This window comes from Triturus cristatus, chromosome 1_2, assembly GCF_964204655.1.
Source record: "Triturus cristatus chromosome 1_2, aTriCri1.1, whole genome shotgun sequence".
Taxonomy (NCBI): Eukaryota; Metazoa; Chordata; class Amphibia; order Caudata; family Salamandridae; genus Triturus; species Triturus cristatus.
In genome coordinates, this window is record NC_140580.1 from 585,693,203 (window position 1) to 585,719,337 (window position 26,135).

Genomic DNA, 26,135 nt, shown 5'->3' on the forward strand with positions numbered 1-26,135 from the left:
TAGAAAAATTCTGCCTTTCATTCCCAAGCCTTGAAGAAAGTCATTAGTAACCTCCTTAGTCTTGTCTAAACTTGACTATTGTAATGGATTATACATTAAGGTGCAATCCACCCTTCTTAGGAAGTTACAGGCAGTGCAAAATGCGGCTGCAAGACTGATTTTGGACATTCCAAAATATCAGTCGGTTAGATCAGCACTGCGAGAACTCCACTGGCTGCCAATCTGCGAGCGGATACAATTTAGGACTCTCTGCATTGCACACAAGACATTACACAAAGAAGGGCCGAAACTTTTAGAGGACCTGTTTAGATGGTACTCTCCAAACAGAGTGCTGCGTTCAGCTAATGCCTATATGATGCAGCCAGCTAGGATCAAAACGATGAATTGGGGGATGGGGGGGGGAGGAGTCTTACCTTCAACACCATCAAGGAATGGAACTCTCTTCCGTTACATCTCAGAAAAATCACTCCCCATCTGGAATTTAGGAAACAGTTGAAGACCTGCCTCTTTCAGCAGTAGTAGTACTCAGTACAGTATGTTTTTTCCGTAAGCGCCAAGACACCCGAGGGTATTCGTGCGCTGTACAAATTTCATTAACATTAACAGAACATGCAGAGGAGTAGAGTACTGTTAAAGAAAAAATATGCCTTCTCACCAGGATGCCCCCTGCCTGAAAAATCTAAATGTGTGCAGTTGATTAATCACCAAATATTAAGGCTGCTTTGGAGCCAGTGTAGGTTTTAGTTAATAGTCACTTGGAGCTTCATGGTGACAAATACTTATTTATTTTGAGAGATAATATATGTGTCCATTAAAAAGAGTGCATCCTTTTTAATGAACACATATCAAATATTTACACTAGATATACTCTTATACTCTGAATGCTTTTCACTAAACTATATATTTTTATAATATAAAGCACTTGTTTTATCTTAAACAGCATTTTGCAGCAGCCTGTTTTATACTGGGTCATTCTACTTTAAAATAATGACATTCACAGTGCTTTCCATCACACACTTCGTCCCCGTAGCACTGTAGGTAAACAAGCCACACAAAGAAATTAGCAGTGATCACATTAGCTAACCGAGATTTCAAAAGGTAAAATAATGTATTTCCCTTGATTAGTTTAACTTGCATTTATTTTAATTTTGAGGTGTGTGCGTGTTTTTATTATGCAGTTACCTGAAGGTGAAAAAAATGCTGATTTTGTTTCTTCTTTTTTTTTCTATGTCTTTAACCCATTCTCCACACTCCTTCTACCTGCCCATGCCACTCAGTACTAGGGTCCTCACACTTTCTTATGGCCTTAAATGCTGCATGTAAATAAAGATAGCTGGAAACGAGCCTTTCCCACTTCCATGCTATCTTCAGTTGCATGTAATTGCAGACCCATGTGCGCCCCCCTAGGAGCACATCCACGGCCCCTCAGGGGGGCGCGCCCCACAGTTTGAAGACTGCTGCCTTAGAGTCTTCTTTTTGGAGTTTCTGCTGAACAGGTCTGCTGTTCACAGGAGGTCTTGAATCTTTTTCAAAGGCAGGCAGTTCTCCCACGTTTCTGGAGTCACAGCTGCAGGAACAAGTCGACTTTGGCACAGTTTTCAACGAGGGCTGTAGATAGGCCGGCATGGCTGGGTGAAGTCAGGCGCTCTCTTCAGTCTTCTCTGTTTTTGCAGCTCTTGAGTTATCCTCTCTCTTCTTAGGTTGCCAGGATCTGCTTTTCTGGTGCCAGGGACACCCCTAAATACTGAATTTAGGGGTGTTAATTGAGTGTAGGGTAGTAACCAACGAGCTACTGACCCTTGGAGTCACTATGAACCCTATATGACCACTTCCTGTGGGAAGTGAACATAACGGTGTCCCAGAATTCCTGGGAATGCCATCGCAAAACTGGCTTCCTCTGAAATTTCGTGTCTACATGCAGTTAACCCACCTTAGGGGTGGTACAAGTCTGAGGGGTGGCACGCCCACCTGACTATGTAATTTTCTGCCTGTCCACGTGCCAAGTGGGATTTGGAAAGGGGGGTGGCTTCCTCTCCTGTGAGGGAAGTACGAGTCACATTCCAAAGGTGGCGGCTCTATTGATGCTCACCAGCCCAAGGAGGCTAATCAGTAGGAGGGGGTGTTATACCCTTTTCTTGGACAGACATTTGTTCCTGATGTCCTAGAAGGTCAGAAACTTGTCTTGAATGGGTGGCTGGCAGAATCCAGTCAGCAGTCCCACCAAATGCTGGTAGTTTTTCAGGGGACACCTCTAAGGTGCCCTCTGAGTGCATGTTTTGATAAATCCAACACTGGCATCAGTGTGTTTTTATCAAGTCGAGATGTTTGGTACAAAACATCTCTATTTTCAGTGAACCCATCATGTAGCTGAGGAACCTGTTTTCACCAGTGTCAAGTAAATGGTTTAAGATGGCTTGCCTGGGCAGCAATAGGGCTGACCAGCACAGGGCACATCTGCTCATGTAGAAATGCCCTCACATATAAAATTAAGCACCCTGCCTTAAGGCTGTCAGACCTGATGTAGGGGTGACTTACAAATATTATATGCAGTGGTAGGGGACATGGCACACAGGGATGTGATATGTTGTGTTTTCACTTTTGTCTGCACGAAGACACGCAGCCTGCAATGGCAGTCGTGTATGTGATTGGTGAAAGGTCCCTCAGGGTGGCACAATTTGTGCTGCAGCCCTTAGGGACCCTCTTTACTACCCAAGTCCTAGGAACCCAGTGCACTTTCAGTCGAAATCTTATAGTGTACCAGGCAAAAAGTGGGGGTAACCATGTCACAAAAGGGGAACTTTCCTACAATGAGTATTCAGTTTGGAGCTCTTGAAAGATGTGCATGTGCGTACCGGGTCAAACATCTCTCAATTGTGTGATGCAGATGGCATCCCAGCGATTAAATCCTTCCAGCGCCACCACCTCTCCCAACCATGTGACCTGCCACATGGGAGTCGGCTGAGTGAGTCCGGTATGCTGAAACGCAGCCCTCCACCCAAAAAAGACCATCCGAGTCACCTCTGGTAGTGCGGCAGGGACAGTGGCTCCATAGCACATCACCATGATTCTTTGGAATCCTAGTGAGGTGAGTTCCACTCTGTAGGCTGGATCAGACTATCCCCCATTGAGCCAAACATGTATTGCCAAGATCATATAGGTACAGTTTAGCCATACCAAGGTCCCCGTTGTATGGCGCACATTGACAGTTCACATACGCCAGGCGTAGTCAAGAGTTGTCCCATAGAAAGGAGATAGCCATTTAGTCCATCTCATGAAACCGTGACGGAGCAGCATATGTGGAATGTTTTGAAAAAGATAAAGAAACAGTGGCAGCACCATCATTTTGTATAGGGCTCGCATACCCATTACTTTCAACAGGAGTGACTGCCACTTCTTGAGGTCTACTTTGATTCCAAGGACCAAAGCAGTAAAGTTAAGGGACCATGTGGATGCGGGGAGAAGCACCACCTGAATGCTCGGGTAGCGGAAACTCAAGCGAACCACTGGAATAGTAGTCGGTTGTTCCCCAGAGCTCCTTGATGTTGACATTAGTACCAAGGTTGACATGGCTGGATTGATGTTCAGTCCTGAAGCCTCAGCAAAGATCTGCAAAAGCTGGAAACAGCAGGGGCCACTGCTATCTGGCTTATAAAAGAACAATGGGACATCGTCCATGGTATAATGCAATAGGGTCTTCATTTGCTGACCTGTCATCGCATCAGACAAGTTGAGCAAGGGGCTTGATCGCTAGCACGAAAAGGAGGGAGATAAGGGGCATCCCTGCTGATTCGCCCAGCGTATGGGGTAAGTTGTCCGAGACCACCCCATTAATCTGCACAGGGGAGGTAGGATTACAGTAGATTTCTAGCACATGGACAAGATTGCAGAACCGTGGTCCAAACCAGGTCCTCTGTAAAACCTGAGCGATATATCCCCAGTCCACTGTGACAAAAGCTTTCTTGAAATCAATGAGAAGCAATACTAACTGGGGTGTAAGGAGGACGTGATGAGCGAGGGCGAAGTGTAGGCGCCTCAAACAGTATCTCGTGCTCCTAGCTGGCATAAATCTACATTGGTCTGGGTGTATTAGAATCTGGAGGACACATTTGAGGTGTGAGGCCAGGATAGTCGAAAAGATTTTAACTTCTCCGTTTATTTCTTGTTCCACCGGGTGGGTGTATGTTCATCTTTGAGGTGCTAAGCATCGCTTGTCGCACCTAGTTGCAGAAGCACAGAGATGTGATCGGAAATCCCACGTGAGAGAGTCTGTACTTGGGAGACGGACTGACAGTCTGCAGGGAGCATGAAAAGTCATATCCATGCAGGTGTATGGTGAGCCGCTGATGTGTGTGTGTGTGTGTGTGTACTGTCTTTGTCTAGGGTTCCAGAGACTCCAAATATCTCACAGGCCCAATGTAATCACCCTGTTGAGCAAATGCTAGGCACCACTACAACATTGCTCCGTGAGGCCAGTGGACTCAGCTGCGGGGGCAAAGACCACATTGAAGTCACCCCCTATAAGTGTGAGACCCTTCGGTAACCGTGCTATCTTGCACTGAGCTCAAGGAAGGAGTCTAGCTCTGTGGGGGGAGTGTAGAGAGACAGAAGGTCCAATGGTCAACTCTCCACCATGCCATTGAGGGCGAGTTACCTACTCAGGGGATCAGACCATGTCTGGGGCAACCATTGGGAAGGCATGGTGCAGGAGAATCGCCACCCCTCTGGATCCCCTGGCGTAGCCAGCATGATAAATTCTATCATAACCCTGGCGTGCCAGGAACGGCAACCTTGTACCCATAAGGTGTGTCTCCTGTAACAGCAAGACCGAAGGTGGGAAGCGGTGGGCTTAATGCAGTACTACAAAGCGTTTAGCACAGTCTTGAAGGCTGTTCATATTCCACAACGTAATGTGGAAAGATGTCATGATAAATCAGGCAGCGGCAGCAGGAACAGTGCATGTGGTCCGCTGAGGACATTCTGAGCAGTCTGCTCTGGGGTGTAGTGCACAAATGAAAAGGTGTAGTGATATAACATTGGAAACTGCTGTGTTAGTGTCATGTGAGGACCTAAAAGACAAGAATTGCAATGGCAGGTAACAAACAATAACCTTAGAAATATACTAACAAGAAAATTCCCCACCCCTAATGTTCTGCCACCCCATACCCTTACCCCCTTCCCGTCCTCGGGTAGAACCATCTGTCACCCTGAAACTTGCAACACACTTAAAACCAGTCCATCTTCAGGTGTGGACTGGTGGACCCCTCCACATTGCAGGATCAATATCCTTCATTGGTTCTCAACTGTGCCTATGGCGCCCAGGTTCTCCTGTGAGTAGTGTTCATCTGCTTCCCCATGGCTTGACCTTAGGCTGGTTCGAATCCAGAAGCGGACAAAGAAGGTGAGGGCGTCTAGTGTCGTCTGTCCCCTACTAGGTTTAACATAGCTTTATCTCTCCCAGCATCTAGTCGCTGATCACAGCGTTGGGGTTGTGGCACCGACGAGCCAGAGAGCAAGTTGGCCTGTGAGTTGCATCGCCCCCGACAGGAGCCGGGAACAGGTCCTTTATCGTCACCTGACCACCTCCAAGCCGGCTGTTGCTGATGTTCCAGTCGAGGGGTAGGTGAACGGCTCAGTCTGTGGAGTTGTTTCTCTTCAGTGAGCCAATCCCAGGCTGATTTTGGGGTCACAAAGAAATGCGTTTTGTTAGTGTGAATCACTTCAAGGCGGCTGGGAACAGAGGCATTTAGGAAAGATTAATTGCCCTGCGTTTTTGTTTAACTACCTCATAGAACCTTTACTTCGCCTGCACTTTCTAGGTGTAATCAGGAAATATAAGGATTTTGGATTCCTGGTAGCGGAGTTCTGGGATCCTCTGTTAGCATGCAGTCTCTGTCTTTGAAGTTAAAGAATCGAGCAGTCATGAGCCGATGCTTTGCTGCAGGCGGGTGCTTAGAAATAAGTCACTGGCGAGGAGCATAAGCAGCAGTTTCTTTAAATATATAAAAATACAGAGGTGGGAAACATGCCCAAAATAGTAATTCTGTCTCCTTTTGTGGACACATGCGAAACACTTCCTTTTTAGGTCTCGCCTGACCCAGCGCATGCGCTGGTCTGGCGAGACTTATTGAGAGGGCTCCAAAAAGTGCTACTAGGCCAGCCTAAAGCTACAGTGCATGTGAGCAGGCGCGTGCGCCACTTTTACCGCAATTACTTTCACTTTAGCGGCCGCACGGCCGCTTTGATGTTTGATCGCTATCGCGATCACTTTCACTTTTGCGGCCGCTTGGCATAGCCAATAGGTCTCGCTTTTGGGACCTTATAAGTGTTTAGTTATGCAACTGTTGCATGGCTAAACACTTATAAGGTCCCAAAGGCGAGACCTATTGGCTATGCCAGTGCTTGTTTGGTTTAGTTGCCTGACACCCTGCTGAACTTCGGATGCATGGGTTAACAAAAATAATATAGCCTTCATGCCACAAAGCGGAGTCCAGTATCTGACCCGACCTTCCATGGTGCTCTGGTTGAACCAATTCTGTCTGGCCCTATGACTTATGTCACTGAAACATCCGAGGTGGATAAAATTATCCTTTTTACAGAAGGGAATCATAAACATTTGTCACTGGCACAAGGACACCATGTGGGCAGTAAATGTACACCTTAAAAATATTTTCTTTTTTAGGTGTTAGTTTGTTAGAGACTGTCTTTCGCATTGGGCAAAGCCACATTATCAAGCTGCAGGCAAGCCAAGTTCCACGGGACACATCCGAATGATGCACAGTAAAAGTACACACTTCTTTTTCTGTGACACAACCTACCACATTTCAAAGTGTCCCACCTGACAGCGAGTTTGCAAGTTTGAATCCACTGGATGAAAACCTTTTCTTATTTGCATCTTCGCCGTTGACCCGCAAAGCCTAGGGATTGTCTATGTAACTATAGGTGTGGGACTTTATGCCAAATGGCTTGGAGGTTCCAACTAACATGTCTGTAAACCGGATATCCATTGAATTTAGACTTGTGCATCAGGTTGTGCACGCCCGTATTTGCTCTAAAGGTTTTTCCCAGGACATGAAAAGTAAACAGTTCACTATGATATGTAGTGTCTCCTTATAAGCCAAACCGACATATCACTAAAAAAAAAGTCAAACCGTGCAGGACCACTGTCAATTATTTGGACCGGTCAAACCCCAAAATGTTTTCTTACTAGATGCAAACATTCCAGCCTTTGTGAAGCTTGCAGCTTGTAGCATAAATACCTCACTGTACAGTAACGTTCCTGGATGTATTTAAAAGGTACAGAAAACCCCCAGGAGGTGGTAAAGGAGCAAAGGTTACCACATTCGGTTCATCAGCAAAAGAACTGAAAGGCAAAATAATCATGGCCAGCACTTCAGTACACCATACAATAACAGGGTTTTTGTTTTATTTTACGATGTCCTCTCAAAATATAGATGTTCCAGGTAAATTTGAATGTTTGTTTGAAAATGATTTCAATCCTCGTTCTTATGGCAGTTGTAAAATTCAGGTTTTGATACAAATCCATCAAACACAAAAGGCGATTGATTAGAGATAAACTTGCAATTTGTCTCACCACTGGCAATCACTCAGGGGAGCATTCCAACCCATTTTTCTTTTGCTCACCATGCCAGCTCAGTTTGGACCCAGCCATATGCAATGAGTCATGACGCTGCTCCAATAGGAGCAATCCAGCCCAAATTTCCAGGCCAGGTCCTGATAGTCTGAATTTTTGAAGGATTACCAGAGTCAAACAATCATAATTCTTTAGAGATCTGTTTTGCATAGTTCTCTTTCTTCACTTTCAGGATGACAGTATGTCAGATTTTGTCTAATACGTTCTGTGTTTTTCTTTAGCATTGTTCCTGCTTACATACATCACGTTAGGTTTACCACATATATCTGGTTTGTGTCAAACCACTTAATAGTCTTTGGTCTGGCTTGAGCATGGAGCAATAATGTGAAAAGACTTGGAGATGTATGAAATTAAGGAAGTTGAGTTACAGGATTGTTGTCATCTTTTTGAGTTTATTAGACCTCATTGAAGATAATTTTGTTTTACTTTATATTAATCCGTCGTTACCCTCCTACTATATTGGACTCTGATCTAAACTGGAGTGTTGGTTCATGAATGGGTGACTTAAATACAACAGTGCTTGGGTCAGGTTTGAAGAACTTAAATGTGGTGGGCGTGGAAGTTAATATAATGGAGTTATTGAGGAGGACTACAATGTTAGGTAAAGCATTCCTTTCCCTGTTAACAATCTATATTCCCTGTATTATACCTTCAACAATTGAGAACTTTACACCAAACTTATTTAGCAGATATTTTCAGGGTGGGAAATCCCAGAATTGGATATTTTTTTTTCTCACAGAAGTGGGCAGGAAATGGAACCTGTTCTGCTGAGTGCAATTTCTCTGTGGTCTATCCCAGAGGGGTGCTTTCTTAATAGAAAAGGTGCTTCATCTGGACTGCTTTGTCTTAGTTCCCCTCATTACATGACTGGTTCAGAAAACGCAGAACATAGTATCCTCCTTGTGCCAGTTTTGATAAGTAGGGATTGGGTTAGATACCCAGACTTTATGCAACTCCGCTCTTAGTTTCCTTGCACACTATAGTTTATGGCTACTGTGCTACCCCAGAATTCCAGATTAGTCCATCAAAATTGACTGAAAAATTGCTAGGTATTTGCTTGCTACTGTACAGTGTGCTGGATCTAGTCTTGACAGCAAGAAGGCACATTTTTAGGTCTCGCTGAGCCAGCACGCATGCGCTGCTCGGAGAGCATTTAGTATACGGGTTTTCAAAGTGCTACCCACATGATTTTGCAGGCCTGAAGCTTGAGTGCACGATGGCATGCACATGCACAGCTGCTGCTCGCACTCCCTCCTCCCTTTTCGTCAGCTTTAATCAGGCTCCTCTGCTGGCATTCCCCCCCCTCCCTTCTCGTCCAGCACTTCTTGTCACCTCGGCTTTCACTCACCCCGCCTTTCTCCCCTTTCGGCCGCCCCAATGCTTGTTATATTTAGTTAATTTCCACTGGCTTTAGATAGGTAGTGGGAATGAATACAAATTGGGATTCTAGCTTTTTGGGACTTGGCAGAAGCAGAGTGACAGTGCGTCTTTTGAAGGTCTCCCATAGTTCGCTATCTACATTTCGAATGAAGGATGTTCCGTTGTAAAACACATGGCATCTTATGGTGATTTGAAGCAGAGTCCTCGGACTCACCGCAGCCAGCCTGTTTGCTTTGTTTGTTCCCTGCTCAGAGGAGGCGCCCTCGGTTTCAGTTTCCTGGCTGTGGTTGCATCATAGCAGGTGTGTCAGCCCTTAACTCTGGTAAAGCTAGAATGTGCGCAGATGGTACGGCATTAGTTTTCAAAATTACTCTTTTTTAAATTCTTATGGGCCAGCCTTTGAACATAATCCTCCTGTGAGCCCTTGCATTAGTGATTCCATGTCATATTAACTTCGAGCTGTCTGATGTGGGTCTCCCGGGAGCAGGAGCAAGATGAACACAGCACTCTTTCCCTGTAATTTAATAGGCTGGCGACAGGCGTTGCTGCGCACTGTTTATCCAGCATCATCGCCTGCAGTTACCGAAGCAGGCTGTGGCATCTCCCTTGCCGAAGGGCCTCGATTTCCATAGGCTCGACAATGCTGCTTGTTTTAGAGGCTGTTCTCACTCTGATGCCTCGTGTAGTTGTTTTCATGCTCTTATGAAATAGTTCATGCCTTTGAGTTGTGCGGGGGGTAAATATCCACATAGATGGCCATTATCGCAAATCACACGCTATAATGCTGCATTAATGTTTAATACACTGCCTTTTTTCATCAACCCTCCACACACAAAACATAATTTAAAAGTTAATGTTTTTACCACATTCTAGCCGAGTATGTATTCTTGTACTTTTGATTGTTTAGCTTAGTTCCTGGTGAATTTGCAGTCAGATGTACATATAGTTTCGTTTGTTGAAACCCTCAACATAACTCAATTTCATATGCCTAAATATATACGTATATTAAAGATTGCACATGAATTTAGCAACAGCGCTTGCTACTTTTTGGCTGTGTTTAATGTGTTAATGAGGCAAGTCTACTTTAATGATTTGAACAGTTTCTATAGTATGATGACATACATTCTTAAGCAAGTAAAGAGGTGCCACAGCTTCTGTTCCAGTGATAGTGCTTTTCTGTAACACTCGTTGTCTTAGAGACTGATTCTGCATTTCAATGTCCATTCTAGCATTTTAGCAGGCAAAGGATATCGCATACTTTATACTGGATTTTAAAGTCGCTGAGCTGTAATCTAAGCCACTCTTAACCCATGGTGGGCATTGAATTGTAAATCCTTATTTTTGACCCACCAGAATGTACTTAATATTTGGACTTAAGATTCATGCTCTTCCAGTCAACACTCAACTGCTTCTCGCTAAACAACCCATCGCCTCCTACCGCCAGAACCAACAAGCATTGGCATAGCCAATAGGTCTCGCTTTTGGGACCTTATAAGTATTTAGTTATGCAGCACAATATCCTTGGTGCACCAACAACTGCATGGCTAAGGTCTCAAAGGCGAGACCTATTGGCTATGCCAATGCTTTTTGCCAATTGGTGTGCGGATGGGAGCACTGATTTGTCATCCTTTTGCAAGCAATTTTCCTTCTTGTTGGCACTTAAAGACCTCCATATATAAATGATTTCTGCCTTAATTCTCCCGAGAGGATCTTTTTTTCACCTGCCCATAATGAACTTCAAATTCCTTTCCATCACCACCTTTATGTAGTCTGAGCCTGACTGGACAAGGTGTCAACCTTTCTCATGAAGACTCTTTTTGGGCCTGTACATTCTTGCTCACTAAGGCTTTGCAAGGCAGTCCTTTATAGTCTTCAAGTCAACAGTTGACTTGATAAACCTCAACCTTGCCCCTTTATGTGAGGTAGTTTTGCAAGGGGTTCCGGATGGGTAATTTGTGTGAAATTGTATCTGTTTGATGAAAAATTCATATATTTGGTAATCTTCTTTTGATTTGCTTGCAGTCCTCAACTGATTCCTTGTTGCCCTCCTACTCCAAGTTTTTAGGTATGTAGAACACCCTAGCCATCCCTGTATCCAAATTGCCTACTTTAGTCTATAAACCACCCTAGCCAGGGAGACCTGATGTGTTTGGGTAACAGCCGGCATCATGAGTGGTGGGCAGGTCCTAAATATGTCAGTGAGATGTTGTGGCCCAGTAGATGGCCCCCACGGAATGGAAGAAAATCGCCAGTACCAGAAAGGCTTTTGCAAACATGATTGATGTATTTAAGATATTCCTAGATTCAGTTCTACATGTGTTCCTTCTCACAGTGAATTTGATTTAACTTATGAATCATATTTACTTTGTAAATAAAATCTTGTAGCATGTGTTGCTGGAGATGCACATGTTTTGCACACTACTTCCATCTAGTGTTGGGCTCCGATGTCTGTATGTTGTTTTTCTTTGGAAAACTGTTTTTGCAGGGTTCGGCAAAGGCTACTGCTGAGCTTGGGGGGCGGGGGGAAGAATTGGTCCTGTACATATAGTGCTCAAGAAAACAGATGCTTACAGTTAAAGTAACATTTTGTTTATTTAACGTTGTACTGAATAAGATGCATTTCACAAACATGCCCGTAGCATAGGAGCAAATTTTGTTATACGATTGAAGTGCTCACAAGTTGTTCCTTGACTTATGATTTAGATTGTGTGTAGAAAGCCTTCTTTGATATCTTCATATGAGGAAGGGAATATTGTGAAGGACTTTTCTGATATCCATGCAGGAATGCTAATGACTGGTTATATACGGAGCATCATGTCCTATGGTGTGTTTGTAGAGTTCCCACATGGTCTCTGCGGATTGGCACCAAAATCTGTAAGTCTGAGCAGTGTTTTACTTTTAAGCTGGATTTTGTTCAAATATTGTGCCACACACTGTTTAAAGGCGATCTTTATTGCATTTTCATTTAAAATAAATATGAACAATGCGAGTGGAGTGCCACAGACAGAGGGACAAACCTAGGAAAACATTTCAAAAGCAAGATTCAAAATATTTAGTCAGTTTGTGTGTTTTGGCACAGCCCTATTGCTTGAAAACCCTCCTTTTATGCTGGTTTGAAGTGATTCACATTGTGACACTGAGTTTTTCAGTACTTGACCCAAATGACACCAATATTTCCTGTTTCGGGAATAGTAATCTGGTTCACTCCTGTGCTTTTCGTAATACCTCGGCTACTAGGTCTCATCATTACAGTATAGTATACATGTAGAGTAATGGCAACCTTCTGCTTTTGGAGATGTTGCATTTCATTATTCTGGGTCTCAGAAGTTGAGCATTGGTCTTGGAAAATGTGTGTGCTACTGAACACCCTTCCTCTTGAGATTAGAAACGACTCTGGGACCCCAGGAAGAGTGAAGCCTTTCTGTCCTGCAACATTTTGTTCTGGTTCTTCACAGCCTTTTTCAGTTTGATGCGATTTTGCAAGCACCAGGGAAGGAACTCAATCAAAGAGGTGCTTAGTGTCCTTTGTGGATCACTTTAGAGACTACACCATCAAGTCTTGTCTCCTTCCTATCTGGACCTGAAAGTCCTTGGCTGCTGTACCAAGCTTTTCCCTCTTTTTGGGTGCAGTAGTGCTGATTTGATTCAGTATCATTTCATTTTGGGGTTTTCAGAGAGTATAGCCTACATCTTCCTGGAGACCTTTTGCTTTCCCAGCCTAAAAACTCCAAGCTCCTCCCCTCCTGGTTAAGTCTAATTCTCGCTTAGTACACATTAGTTAAACTTGAAAGGCTGAAAAAGGGTGAACAAGGGATATCATTGCAAGAGGAAGTAGAAGTGGCTTGCCTTCTTCCATACACATGTGAGATTGTACTCCTCCCCCTTAACCATAGGTGGTGTGACAAGCCCAGATCCCAAATGGCATGAAAATGTCAAGTGTTGTCCTCTTGTGTTGTCTGTCGGGAGGATTTTCTATAGTAGGGTGCTCCAACAATGGTGCAGCGCAAGATCTGGGAGTATGTGGCACGCCCTTCCTCTCCCGTCAACAGATCCTGAAGAGGCTGGAGCTGGCACCAGAATCTGTGGGATGTACTATGAACCATAGGGGTACCATTGAGACTGATGGTCCATCTCCACAGAATCTCATTGTGGTCTGGGTTCCTCTGTGGTTCTCTTCCTCTCAAGAGAGTGGAATTCTCTATACCAGAAAGAGTTGACCCTCTTTCCTGGATCCTGGCTTGCCCATTATGCTGATGGCCTTCCTCAGTTCAGGCTCATTCCCAGATGCCTTCAGTGGCAATTGAAAGTCACATTGTGCAGGCTTCCTGGAACTGGCTCCTCTATTTAACGTGCAGATCAATCCCGAACTGTGTAAAGCAAGCTGAATCCAGACTATTTAGCACCCTCTCCCCATCTGTTCTGTCAATATTGTCCGCAGCCCAGCTGAACTGTTCCAGTCCACATTTAGGGACTCAAAAGGGAGGGAGGGGGGGGGGGGGGGGGGAGTAGTTTGAAAGCAGCCACCAACCCTGATACCTCTTCTAGTGAGCACAAGGATTTACATCCAAAAAATGGTTGCTTCTCAGGGCCAGTGAACAGTGTTAAAATGTTATCCAGTTAGACAAAGGTGACCCTGCCAGCCAATGTAATCGTTTGTGCCCTGGTGGTTTCTTTGGCCCGTTTGCCGAGGCCCTTGAGTGCTAGCAAGCTCTAAGACCTCCAGCAATCTTTGGGCACCAAAACAAGCCACACTTCACACCAGCTATTGCAAAGTTTCTGAGAAACCTATATTGGGCAGGCATAGCAGTTACCTTCTTACTTTTGGAACCCACCAGTTTATTCTCTTGTGTTGATGGCAGCTTCCCCAAATGGTAAAACTTAGACATCCCATTTGGACTACAAGACTAAATGTCCTCCAATATGAAATTGTATCAGCTTGATCAATCAGGTAGGCTAAGGGCAAAGCGTCATGACTAGCTATGAACTACATCCTTGTCATGAATTTGACTGATAATCCTCCTTGTTTGCAGACTGAATATAGGCTTGTGCTCCTCCTGAGCCCCAAAGTGACTAGGCGGGAACTGCTTGAGTCTCAGGAACACACTTGCACTGCTGCAAAGACCATGAACACTGTTTTTACTTGGTAAGGCAGATGTGACTGAAGTCTGAATCAGAATCGTGAGGAACCAGAAGAAAACCATAGTCTTATGCCCCTCCTCCTCTAGGTCCTTTGGCAGTTGGAACAGGCGTGGTCACAGACATTGTTTAGTGCTATTTAATTAATATCACTCAGACCGCAGCCTTTATTGCCAGTAGGTGAAGGCTTTTCAGCCGGATCCTCCTTTCACACTAAACAACTGGTTCTTGACTCTTACTCTGAATCCTAGTCCCAGGGGAGCGGCTACATAGCAAGCCCCTCCCACAGGCATAAGCAAAAGCGAAGAGGCCCCAGTGAATTTACGATGTAATCCTGTACTCACAGCTCTAATTTTAGGGGGTGTTCTCCACTCTGGTGGAGAAGGAGTGTTTCCCTCCTCTCACACTGTTGGGCCCAAACTGAAGATTCACTCTGTGGTACATAATGGATATATTCTAAAATCCCTGAGCTCCTGTCCAGACTACCTATCCGCTTCAGTTTTAGCCTCCGGAACCTCCATAGAAGTTTGAAAGTAGGTGTAGGACTTCGCTCCATTCTGGATCTTCATCTCATATACTTTCTTACAGCATAATGGCCTGCTCAATGTTTTGGTGTACATAACCTCAAGTTTTACCTTCTTGTTTAGCATACTCATTTTGAGAACAGGTCTCAATATCCTATTACCCTGTTATTGATTCACATGGGCCCATTTTAACATGTTTCCATTGTTTTGCCAAAATATGTATAGTCAGAAACTATAATAAATGTGAGAAAGAATGTTCTTTACATTTTCTCTATTGACGGGCAAGCAGTGGGTAGCAGCATTAAAATTAAGAGCAGAAGGATGCTATTCCAACATAACCATGGGGTGGGAAAGTATTGTAGCTTCTATTGATTTTGTCAGCTCAGAAAAACTTTGTAATAGACTAAGGCAGACTGCAGCTGCTGAGGAGAAGCGCTATGAAGCCATGATGGTGCACAGAGACCTCACCCTAGAAAGGTGTGATTCATAGCTAGATGAGGGGGTAACTTCTTTAAAGAATCCACTCTAGAAGCTACATGAACAGAGGGGCTAGAGAAGTACAGAAAATGCCTTTCACATCCCAAAACCCAGGGAGGCAGAGGTCCTGGTGTGTATATGGAAAACTGAGCTATAGGTTGGGCTCTCTGTCTAGTACCCTGAGTAGTAAGTAGGGAGGAAACTCTGCAATCAAGTATCTGCATAAAGACCCACAGCTACAACCCTGACTATCCAGTACCATCATCCATTCTAAGTAAGTCTGTCCGATATGGTGAGGTGGTCAACTCAAAATCCTACAACAGTAATAAAAGAACTACACTACACTTGGGCAGTTAGACTTCCTTTTCAGCTCTTTGCTCTTTAGGTTCACATATTTAAACAACTATTCACAAACCTTTCTTCTTTTACACATTTCTCCGCAGGCCATGTGTGATAAGTTTGTGACAAATACAGAAGACCACTTTGTGGTAGGGCAAACTGTTGTTGCGAAGGTAACAAATATTGAAGAAGAAAAGAAGCGTATCCTGCTGAACCTGAAGGTGTCTGCGTGCAGTTCAGGTGACAGTGCTGGAGAGAGTTTCTCCTTACTTGACCAGTGTTTCCAGGAACTCCTTTTTATAAGGACATTTGTGGGCAACAGAGGTAAGGATTTATATGTCTTATATCCATTTTCTGTGTAATTTGTAATCAATCAACCATTCCACTATACTCCAATGCAAGATCAAGCACTTAGTACTTAACACCACTCTGATGGGTAAACAAATCCAGCAGACAGCACAGCAATGCTTTATCAACAAATGGGGTGCAACAGATCTCGATAGTAAGGAGCGTATCTTGGTCACACTGGGCTGTGTAATTAGCAAACAAAACATTGCGAAGAAATGGGGAGTGGAAACGCTGCCCACCATGGTGGAATGGGAGATAGATATGGGCGGGGCGATGGTAGCAGAAAAGTCAGTTTATGAAAAACGAGGATGACCCAGGAAATGGGAACACATTTGCGCCCCAGCTGCACTCGAAAAAAGGATTTCCCCAGCCAGATACTCGACAGGAGGACATAACGAATTGCAGACTGAATGGACTTCAGGGCAGGGGGTGGCATCTCACAGGTCTGGTGGAAGCCAGGGTCGAATATCAAAGGCAGCAGGGACTTTGTGAAGTCCCTGGCCTTGATATGCTAAATCACTAGCCATCCTGCAGGAAAATGTGTGAACCCCTTCCTCTGGAGCAGGCATTGTTTCTGGCCCCAGAGAGCATTGGCTTTCACTTGCAGGGGGTCAGAAACTCCTCTGTAGTGGTAAGCTGGTTGATACCAGTCAGCCAGAACACTAGACAGTGGTAGGTTTTTCAGGGGGCACCTGTAAGGTGCCCTCTGGGTGCATGTCATAATACATCTTGTACTGGCAACAGTACAGATTTATTACGAGAAGGTGTACCAAACACCATAGGTTTCAGTAAAGGCATCATGTAGCTTGGGAACTTGTAATGACCATTGCCCAGTACATATACTAAAGATGGCTTCCCTGTTCACTTGTACCATCTAGTAATTGAACTAGGATACACAAGGGCATAGCTGCTCATGCCCTCTCATGTAATATAATGCACCCTGCCTTAGGTTTACAAGGCCTGTTGTAAGGGTGACTTATATATATTACATGCAGTGACTTGGGCGTGGCACACAGTGAGTGTACCATGTCGTGTTTTCCTTCATGGTTTGCACCATGACATGCAGGCTGTAATGACAGGTTGCATCCATTTTGTAGGGGGGTCCCTTACGGTGGTATAATATATGCTGCAGCCCTTAGGGACCATCTTTGGTACCCATGCCCTAAGTCCCAGGGGTACCACTTACTAGGGATTTAAAGGGCTTCCAAAGTGTAAGCCAATTGTGTGACAATTGGACCATTTTAACTTGTTTGAGGGAAAGAACACTGGATAGCAGGGACCCACTGCACATCAATCGAACAACATTCGTACCAGTGGCAAAAAGTTGGGGTGACCATGACAAAAAGGGGCATTTTCTCAGACTATATTCTTTCTCTGGTTGCAAAAAAGTGTGTGTTTCTGCAGTTTTAGTTACCCAAGCTAACTATAACTTAAGCCCCGTAATGCACTGCTCATAACCTCACATATTACGTCACTGGAGACATCATCCACAGAGCCTCTTACACCCACACAACTACTCACATAACCATTCACAGACCCGTACCACTAATGAATCACACACTTACTCATACAGCCACTCACATACCTGTTCACGCAGCCACTTGTTCATCCATACAGCGCCTCTCACACTCACGCAGCCACTCGCACATTCATTCACTCATCCACAAAACCACTTACATACTCATTCACACATCAATACAACCACTCACGCGCCCTCTCATCTATACATTCACTCGCACAAACTTACTATGCGAAATAGCCACTCCCATACCCACACACCCAGTCAAACAGCCACTCACTTACCCATACATCCACTTACACACCCAGTTGCTCACACATAGAACCATTCACTCAGCCACCCATACAGCCACTTGCATGCACACACACCTATCCACCCATAGAGCCACTCACAAAGCCACCAGTCACCGATACAGCCACTCACACACACCCCCTATTATCACTCATCCAAACACCCACTCACACCCCCATACAGCCACTCACACCCCCACTCCTACACTGATACATTCTCAGTGTCACTCAGATTACATACATTTGAAACAGTATCACTTATTAGTAGTACATAAAAAAAATAGTAATTTAACTACTACAGTACCTTAGTATATATATTTAACTCTCAGAAACTTTTTCAAAACACACTCACTGGATGATGTTATCAGTGATGTCATTTGAGATGTCATCAGTTATGTCATAGGTGGTATCACTGACCACGTCATGAGCTATGTAATATGTGAGGTCATAAGCAGTGCATTGCAGGGGCATAAGTTGTAGTTAACTTAGGTTACTTTAACTGCTGGATTTCAATGGTTTTGTACAAGTAAAATCTGAGCCTAACTATAACGTCCCTGTGACCTTTGTTTTTTTTAGTGAATATATATATTAATTTTCAACACACTAGAACCAGAAGAAGAAAATAATGCATTTCTTGATACATGTGCAACAAAGATAAAGGGGATATCTGTAAATAAGAGAATAATAGGAATGTATGACATTGTTCTTTATTCTGTCCATTGTGAGAAGGTGGCCTGATATATGCTGTCCACTAGTTCTAGTGGGCACCCTGTATCAGTCCAAACAACCCCTTATGGTGATAGGTTAAAGACAACCTTTATGAAAAGCTATCCTAGTGGTAGCTATGGAGAGCAGCCTTCAGGCTAAGTCTTGAAGGAATGTAAAACAGCTTGTTTTACCAGTCTATAATCTCTTGAATGATCAAATGAAAGGACAACCACACCAGGTATATATTCAAAATATATGTATTTAAGATAAAACACACCCCTCTAGTCTCTTTATGAGACTGGAGTTCGAAGTACTTTGTTTACAAGTCAGCAATTATCAGTAATAGCACAAATACACGTTTGGGCCCTAGGGGCGTACCAAACCATATACCAAAAAAGTGGTATAAGAACCACGACTGGAATAGACACTAGGCCTATAGCCTGTAGAATCGCTGGGACCCCAAGGAACCACCCAAGGTAGTAACACAGGAGATCCACGGGGACTGTATGCAGTGTGTAAACACAACCGCGGGTTCCCGTTATCTTCTATGGGCAATGTCGCGGTTGGAATTTTAAAGATTAGGGACACTTCTAATCGAGTCCGGACCAAACCCTTTTGGACTTAAGAAGTTCTAGGGCTAGCACCCACGAGAGCACCGGAGTACTCTAGTTACCTCACCCAGGGAAGCCGGGTGCATAGGTGTCTTTTGGTGTCGGGTCGCGTCGTCGATTTCAATGGGAGCCTGCAAAGAACTGCTGCTGCCGTGAAGAGGAGAAGTGTCCGAAGAGATTCAAGCCTGGATCTAGGATGGAAGGAACCTGAAAGCAGAGGGGACAGAGTCTGGGTCACTAGCCAGTGACCAAGGGCAGGATGGACCAATGCCCACAGATGTCGGGTGCTTCAGGTGGGTTGATGGGTGTCTTGACTCTTCAGCCACGAGGTCCAGGAGGTGTCAACGAAGTCCACGAGCCAGATTCGAGCTGTCCGACGAAGTCTGTCGAGTGCTGCAGTGTCGGCGACCAGAATGGACCCAACAAGCTTTGGCAACGGCAAGTCACTGGAATTCAGAGAAAGGACTGCGGTGCAGACCAGCAAGGTCTGAGGGACTCACCCAGCGAGGGTAAGTCAGGGCACGTCTGGAGCAACCAGGAAAGCCAATCAGAAAAGGAGTTGCCTTCGTGGGGACCTGCTAGCCAACGGGCTAGTGATTGCGAAGGAGCCTCGAGCGGTCGCACTTGAAGCTGGCCCACGGGTCACTCGTGGAGTGGAGGCCAACAATCTTCAGTGCAGGAGGTGCTCAAGGCTGGGGCTACTCGGAGCCCAAAGCACAACTTCGAGGAGGACCAGGAAGATAGTGTTGCTGCAAAAGTTCAAGGTGTCCAGGGGTCGCGGTTCCACGTCACCCACTATAGCCACGGGCCTCAGCTTTGCTGTGGACTCAGGGTAGCTTCGGGAAAGTCTGGAAATCCACCTCTGGTGATGCAAAGACTTCGGCGTCCGGCGGGAGCTTCAGCGATGCAGACCGGTCAGTTGCTTCTTTGGTGCCTGACAAGCAGGGGAGTCGCTCCTTGACGCCAAGGGAGATTTCTTCAGTCTTCTAGTTAAAGTAGAACGTCGAAGGTCCAGGATATATGTTGCAGAGTTTCGTCCAGGGTAATCTAAAGTCCTAGGGACTGGATTCCTATATTTATAGTAAGTTTAGGGGATGGACTAACTCTAAGGCCCCACCTATGGGTGGGCCTGGAAAGAGGGGTGGTTACACCCATTTCCTTTGTCCAGTTTCGCCCCAGAGCAGGGGCAGGTAGCCCCTGCAACCAGTTTTAACTGGGCTATGCACAGGGACAGAAAACGTGCCCCCAGTGCAGGACTTCAAAGCACCAGAGTGTGCTCCCGCCCAGCCCCAATACACATCTGCCTGTCTGGGGAGGTGGTCACACCTCCCTTAGACAGGAAACCTATTGTCCAGGCCTCCCCTGCCAGAGTTTCGGTCAGCAGCAGGAGGCCATGTCTGTGGCAGAGGCATCCATTTTGTGATACCAGAGCTCAGGAAAGTCCTACCGGGTTTAGCCAGTGTGAACATGTCTCTCCCTCTAGAAGTGTGGAATGTTACCCCCACCACCAGAGGGGGGGGGGGGTAGTGTTCCAAAGCGTTTGACACCAAACACGACATGTTTTGATGCAGCCATTCCAAAGTTAGCATTTACCGCGAGGTTATAATGCACTTAAGAGTATATGGTATGGCTGTATCACAGAACAGCCATAAGGAAGGATTTCCGAAAGCTGCAGAGAGGCTCAGCTCATGCTTGGGCACCCTCTCACATAAAACCAAGCACTCTGCCTTCAGGATTGTCAAGGCCTGCCATAGGAGTGGCTTATAGGTTTATATACGTCTGTATATTTGTGTGGATATAGGTAGCCTATACCACTGTAAGGGGTGCAAGCACACCCTTACCCAGGCTGCAGTAGCAGACCTGTGGTGCCATTTTGGAGTGCTTCTCAGTGGTGGCATAATACATGCTGCAGCCCCTGGAAAGCCTCTGAGGTACCTATGCCTTATGTACATAGTATACTATGTACTAGGGGCTTATAAGGCACTCCAGAATCCAATTAGATATGAACCTAATGTACATGCAAACCATTTTAGAGAGGAAGCAGCTAGGCTGTGGTCCTGATTAGCAGGGCCACAGCCAGACTAAGGTCGAAAAACAGTGAAACACCAGCAAAAAGTGGGGGTACCCATGTGAAGCAGATCCTACTCTCCTACATCCATCAACTGTTGTTTTTGCATTTGTCACCCCGAGTGAGACGGGTATGCCCAGACGAGGGTCCCGTGCTCTCCATGCCACTGGAATCAAGCTATCCTGGCTGAAGAGGGGTGAAACCCCGAAACCGGTCCTATGATGCTTGTTTCCAGTCCAGGGAGGACCTGGCTTGGCAGTTCGGGCTGGACTGTTCCCATGAGGCACAAGGTCAAGACTGATTTGCATATGGCTGGGTCCAAACTGGAATGGCATGGTGAGCAAAAAAACGATGGATTTAGGCCCATATCTCTGTACTGGGGTGAATGTATGACATTGTTCTGCATTCTGTCCATCAACTGTTGTTTTTGCAATAATAGGAAGATACATAATGCAAACAATTCCGTTATGCAGGGAAGGTTTTGAAAACAATGAAGAAATAGGCTTCAATAGCTTTTATAGGCAATCTCTTTGTACAGCACATTGTGTATAGCAGCCACAGGAACGTCACTGCACGTTAACAAAAAAATGTTGTATTGATGTAAAACTCAAGCGGGGACGTATTCACTTAAACAATTATGTGGATCTACCCGTACATCACAGCGATCCACCAATTGAGGGTGATACCACTTTAAAATTAATGCACAACAGGTAAATCAAGATTCACTTGTGACCCTCCCACCTCTCCAGTGGAGGAAGGGTTTGATGCAAAAATGAAAAACAAAAAATCTGAAGATGGCAACTACATAAAAAGGGCATTGTGGGCTTACATTAGATTCTCACCTCCGCCGCTGGCCAACGGACAAAGAACAAGCATTGGTAATGCATCGGTTTCGCCTATCTAACGAATAAAGAGCTGTTTTCATCAATCATGGTCCCATAGAAGGAAAGACCTCCCTGACAGATAACATGGGAGCGCTGAGGATGGTGCGCAGCGGCCAAAGCGGCTGACTCGAGGCTGGGGATCCTGGTTCGAGTCTCAGCAGCCGCGCAACATCCTTTGATTCTATGCAAATCACTTATTCTCTCGGGTGATAAATTGTTATATAAATAGGCTAAACTTTATGAAAATATAGTTCCACCAAAGCGGATGTTAACAGTATTTCAGTGGCGGGAAACTGATAAGAGAAGCAGATGAGGGACAAGCATTGGTAAAGGCAGAAAAATATGCTGCAGCCAATAGAAATGGAGGAACAGGAACCAATGAAAAACCAGGAAAGAGAGGAGGCGGGATGTAAGTCCCTTTTGAGTTTTTATTAGAAACAATAGCTTTCTCAAGCACAGCAACGCTGTGCAGGCAAAACCTAAAAAACGTTTTACCTACATACACAGTTCCATATACATCACTCTAAGTGGCAGAGTAATGCCATGTCAATCTAGAGGTGTTTAAAACGGCCAAACTATATTTACAGAGAAGTAAACCGTTTCTTCCCTGATGTTCCTTCCTCTTTCAAGGGTAGAATAACATTCACAACAAGCATTGGCATAGCCAATAGGTCTCGCCTTTGGGGCCTTATAAGTGTTTAGCCAGAGCTATTGACTTTGCCAATGCCTTTAAGCTGTGCTGTAGAAAAGTGTGGCTGCTGTGCAGCTTGCTGAAAAGTTTTAATAAAAAAGTGTCAGAAGCATTTTTGTTACCTTATATATGACCAAGAAGGCATTATGTACAACTGCACGACCATATTAAAAAAAGTATTTACAATAAAAAATGTACTCCGTTTTCTTTTGTTCTTGCAATGCTGGCAACTTGTTTCTGCCTATTCCAATGGTTATTTGTTAAAGCTTTTTTTGGAGGGGGCATAAACAATCGGAGGGTGAAGGTTGGGAACTAGTACCTGTATTATAACACTAGCAGCGGCCAGACGCTAGGGGAGAATCAACAGATGCCAGATTCGGAGAGGAGGCTGAGGGGGTGCTGAGGTGGTAGTAGTGGTGGTGGTGGTGGTGTTGACTGGTGCGGAGACGATGCTGAGGTGATGCTGAATGATACTCCGGTCTTGCTGAGTGATGATGAGGTGGTGGTGTACTAGTGCAATGGCGATGCTGAGTGATACTGATGTGGCGCTCAGTGATGCTGTGGTGGCGCTGAGTGATGCTGTGGTGGCGCTGAGTTCGTTACACTGTGCTTAAAAACTGTTGTGTAAGGGGAGCTGATTTCCGTGTGAAGCGCTATAATGCCCTTGGTTCAAGTTTGCTCTATAATTATGCGGGACAGGCAAACGAGTGTGGCCTAATGTAATGTAATCTGACAATATCAGGTGAAAGCACTACGTATTCCCAGCTCAGGGAGTGCTTCTTATGACAAATCTCCTAATATCACACCCGTTGCGGCTAGGGCTGCGGATGTTAGAACTGGGTAACTAGGTTAGAATCTCGGCTCATGCGCAGCATCTTGTGATGCCGTGCAAATCGCTTTGTTACACTGTGCTTAAAAACTGTTGTGTAAGGGGAGCTGATTTCCGTATGAAGCGCTATAATGCCCTTGGTTCAAGTTTGCGCTATAATTATGCGGGACTGGCAAGCGGGTGTGGCCTAATGTAATGTAATCAGACAATATCAGGTGAAAGCACTAAGCCCGGGAGTTGTGTGCGCGCTAAAAGGAAATTTAAAAAAAACATGCGAGTGGTGTGTGTGTGTGTGTGTGTGTGTGTGTGTGTGTGTGTGTGTGTGTACGCGCGGCGGCAAAAGTGAAAGCAGCTGCAGCGTCCCGTGAGTGTAAGGGTGCCAGCGAGCGAGTTAGGAAAGCCAGATGGCGGCTGTGCGCGTGCCCGCGCGCGTAACCGCAAGCTTTAGGCCTCAAGCAAAAGCTTGTGGTCCGATTTCTGAAGCCCACTCACTAAATGTCTCGCCAGACCAGCGCATGCACTGGCTCAGGAGAGACCTAAAAAGGAGTCCTCCCCAAGTTACAGCAATGTTTACAAAAGAGTTAACAATTAGATGAAATAATTTTTTGATTAGGAAATGGAGCGAAGGTTCTTTTGATAGTTCAGCCGAAGGTGTGACCTATTTTATTTGAATAAATAATGTCTCACATTGCAAGTTGGGTGATTACAGCACAAATGTATATCCATTTTCAGAACAAACAAACTGCAGAAATTATTCTAACAATTGCAATCCTGCTCTTCATGTCATTCACAGATAATTCTGAGGTGATCCAGAGTTTGGCAAAATTGTTACCTGGTCAGAAACTCACGCTGACAGTCCAGGATGTGAATGATGATGGATTGGCACATTTTAGCGGTGGGGACGCCACTGCTGGAATGACTGTGTCTGCAAGCTCATTCCATGTTGGAGGTTTGATTTCCTTTTTTTTAATCATTGGAATATAGTGTGTTTCAGGTCCCAAAAAGGTTTAAGGCTCTGCTACTTGCTGACTCGAAAGAATCGGTCTCAATCTCTCGACGTCTTCCTAATCCATACCTAAAATGTGTAAAAAAAAAAAAAAAAAAATGCGTACATAGAAAACTAAATTGAAGGGTCCCGATTCTGTTGAATACCAGGTTTGCCAAATAACCAAGGCTGGCTAGATTGTATTCTACCTCATGCCTCTTTCTTCCACCACCCAATTCTTCCTGTTTATTTAGCTACTCTTTAAAATCCATTTTCGCCTTTTATTGCTGTTTCCCTAGCTTTCTTTTCCTCCTTTGTTCTCTATTTTGTGCCATTTTTGACACTTCCTCTGGATCAAAGTCAAATGATGAAAAATATGTAACCGGCTACAAAAATGAATACCAGTGGTCCACCTCCTGCAGTCACAGGCACACAGTTAAGCACTGTTCCTCACTTCCTCTGTACATGAGTGCCGTGAAAAGAGATACAAATGTATGCCTCATCTCAAATTTCTCAGCATTAAGGTTTATGAAATCCCAGTCTACAATTTAACTCTTGTGAAATTAATTGATATTGGTTTTATTTTCAAAGAAAAAAGCAGTCTGTGATGTAGCAAACACACTATTATTGTTTGAACTTATTTATTTAAATATCTTGTAACGTTTTTTATGTTTGGATTTAGTGGTTGTAATATATATTTTAGAAAATGTATGCAGGAGTTCTTCCGTAAGGCTGGAGCATTTACTGTAAATCCGGGAGGGCAGGATCCGTTCCAGATTTTCACCTCTCCCTTTTTCGAGGCAGGTTACAGTCTGCACTGTTATGCTGATGTGTGTTGGAGATTATTGGTGGTCTGTGTGCGTTTTTCTATGTCTGGTTGTTGTTGATTCTCTGTAGGTCCATTTGGGCTTGCAAATCTGTTCTCTTTGCTAAGTTAAGTTTCTTTAAGCCAGTTTTTATCACTGATGTCCTTATCTTAGTTTCTTAATGGAACGTTTGTAGCTGTTATAAAATTGTGCAGGTTTCAATACCCCATTATATTTCTGGCTTGTACCTGTATTACCTCCTATTTTATTTCTGCAGATATGCTCTGTTTTTTATATTGCTTTAAAATTGCAATCCTGCAGTACAAATTCTATTCCTCCTCTGACATTCCCGTGGAGTGAAATAGTTACATGAAAGACTAGATCTAATATTAATGTTTAGAAGGCAGCTTAATGCTGCTGTCTGTTAGCATGTTGGATGCTCTATCTATGCTGAACATGGTGAGGCCAGAGAATTTCTCTTTTTAGGACTAGCATTACTCAAGACCTTTTGATTTTAATCAACTGATGTATATAATATTCTATCTGAAGCAGACTATTGAATATTGATTCCTTACTTTGGAATTACCCTGAGGCGTCAGACTGGATCCGGAGAATTTTTTCCCAGCAGTACCCCTGCGCGTCGGTAGGTGGCGTCGGTCGACCCCGCATTAGTCGTTGGCCTCGTGATCGCCGGAATGACGTCATGGTATCTACTTAGACAGCGCCTCTCCGCTGACCGGTCGAGAGGTAGGTCACGGGATCGGTCGCGGAGCCACCACCATCATTCCTCCTCGAAGTCTTCATCATCAGGTAAGTCGAAGCACAAGAAGAAAACGAAGAAGCACTGTCGCTCTTCGCCTTCTGCTTGTTCGTCGGCCGACTGGATGCA

General features: G+C 44.8%; 1 protein-coding gene across 4 annotated transcripts in view; it reads left to right on the forward strand.

Annotated features, from left to right (window-relative positions):
- PDCD11 (programmed cell death 11) overlaps positions 1 to 26,135 on the forward strand; it is a 618,996-nt gene that overhangs the window by 182,968 nt on the left and 409,893 nt on the right. For all 4 annotated transcript variants that reach the window (XM_085606675.1, XM_085606679.1, XM_085606671.1 and 1 more), the window contains exons 16-18: positions 11,735 to 11,905; positions 15,612 to 15,831; positions 24,249 to 24,404. In XM_085606675.1, coding sequence (XP_085462801.1) covers positions 11,735 to 11,905; positions 15,612 to 15,831; positions 24,249 to 24,404 — 547 coding nt within the window. The remainder of the gene's footprint in view (positions 1 to 11,734; positions 11,906 to 15,611; positions 15,832 to 24,248; positions 24,405 to 26,135) is intronic.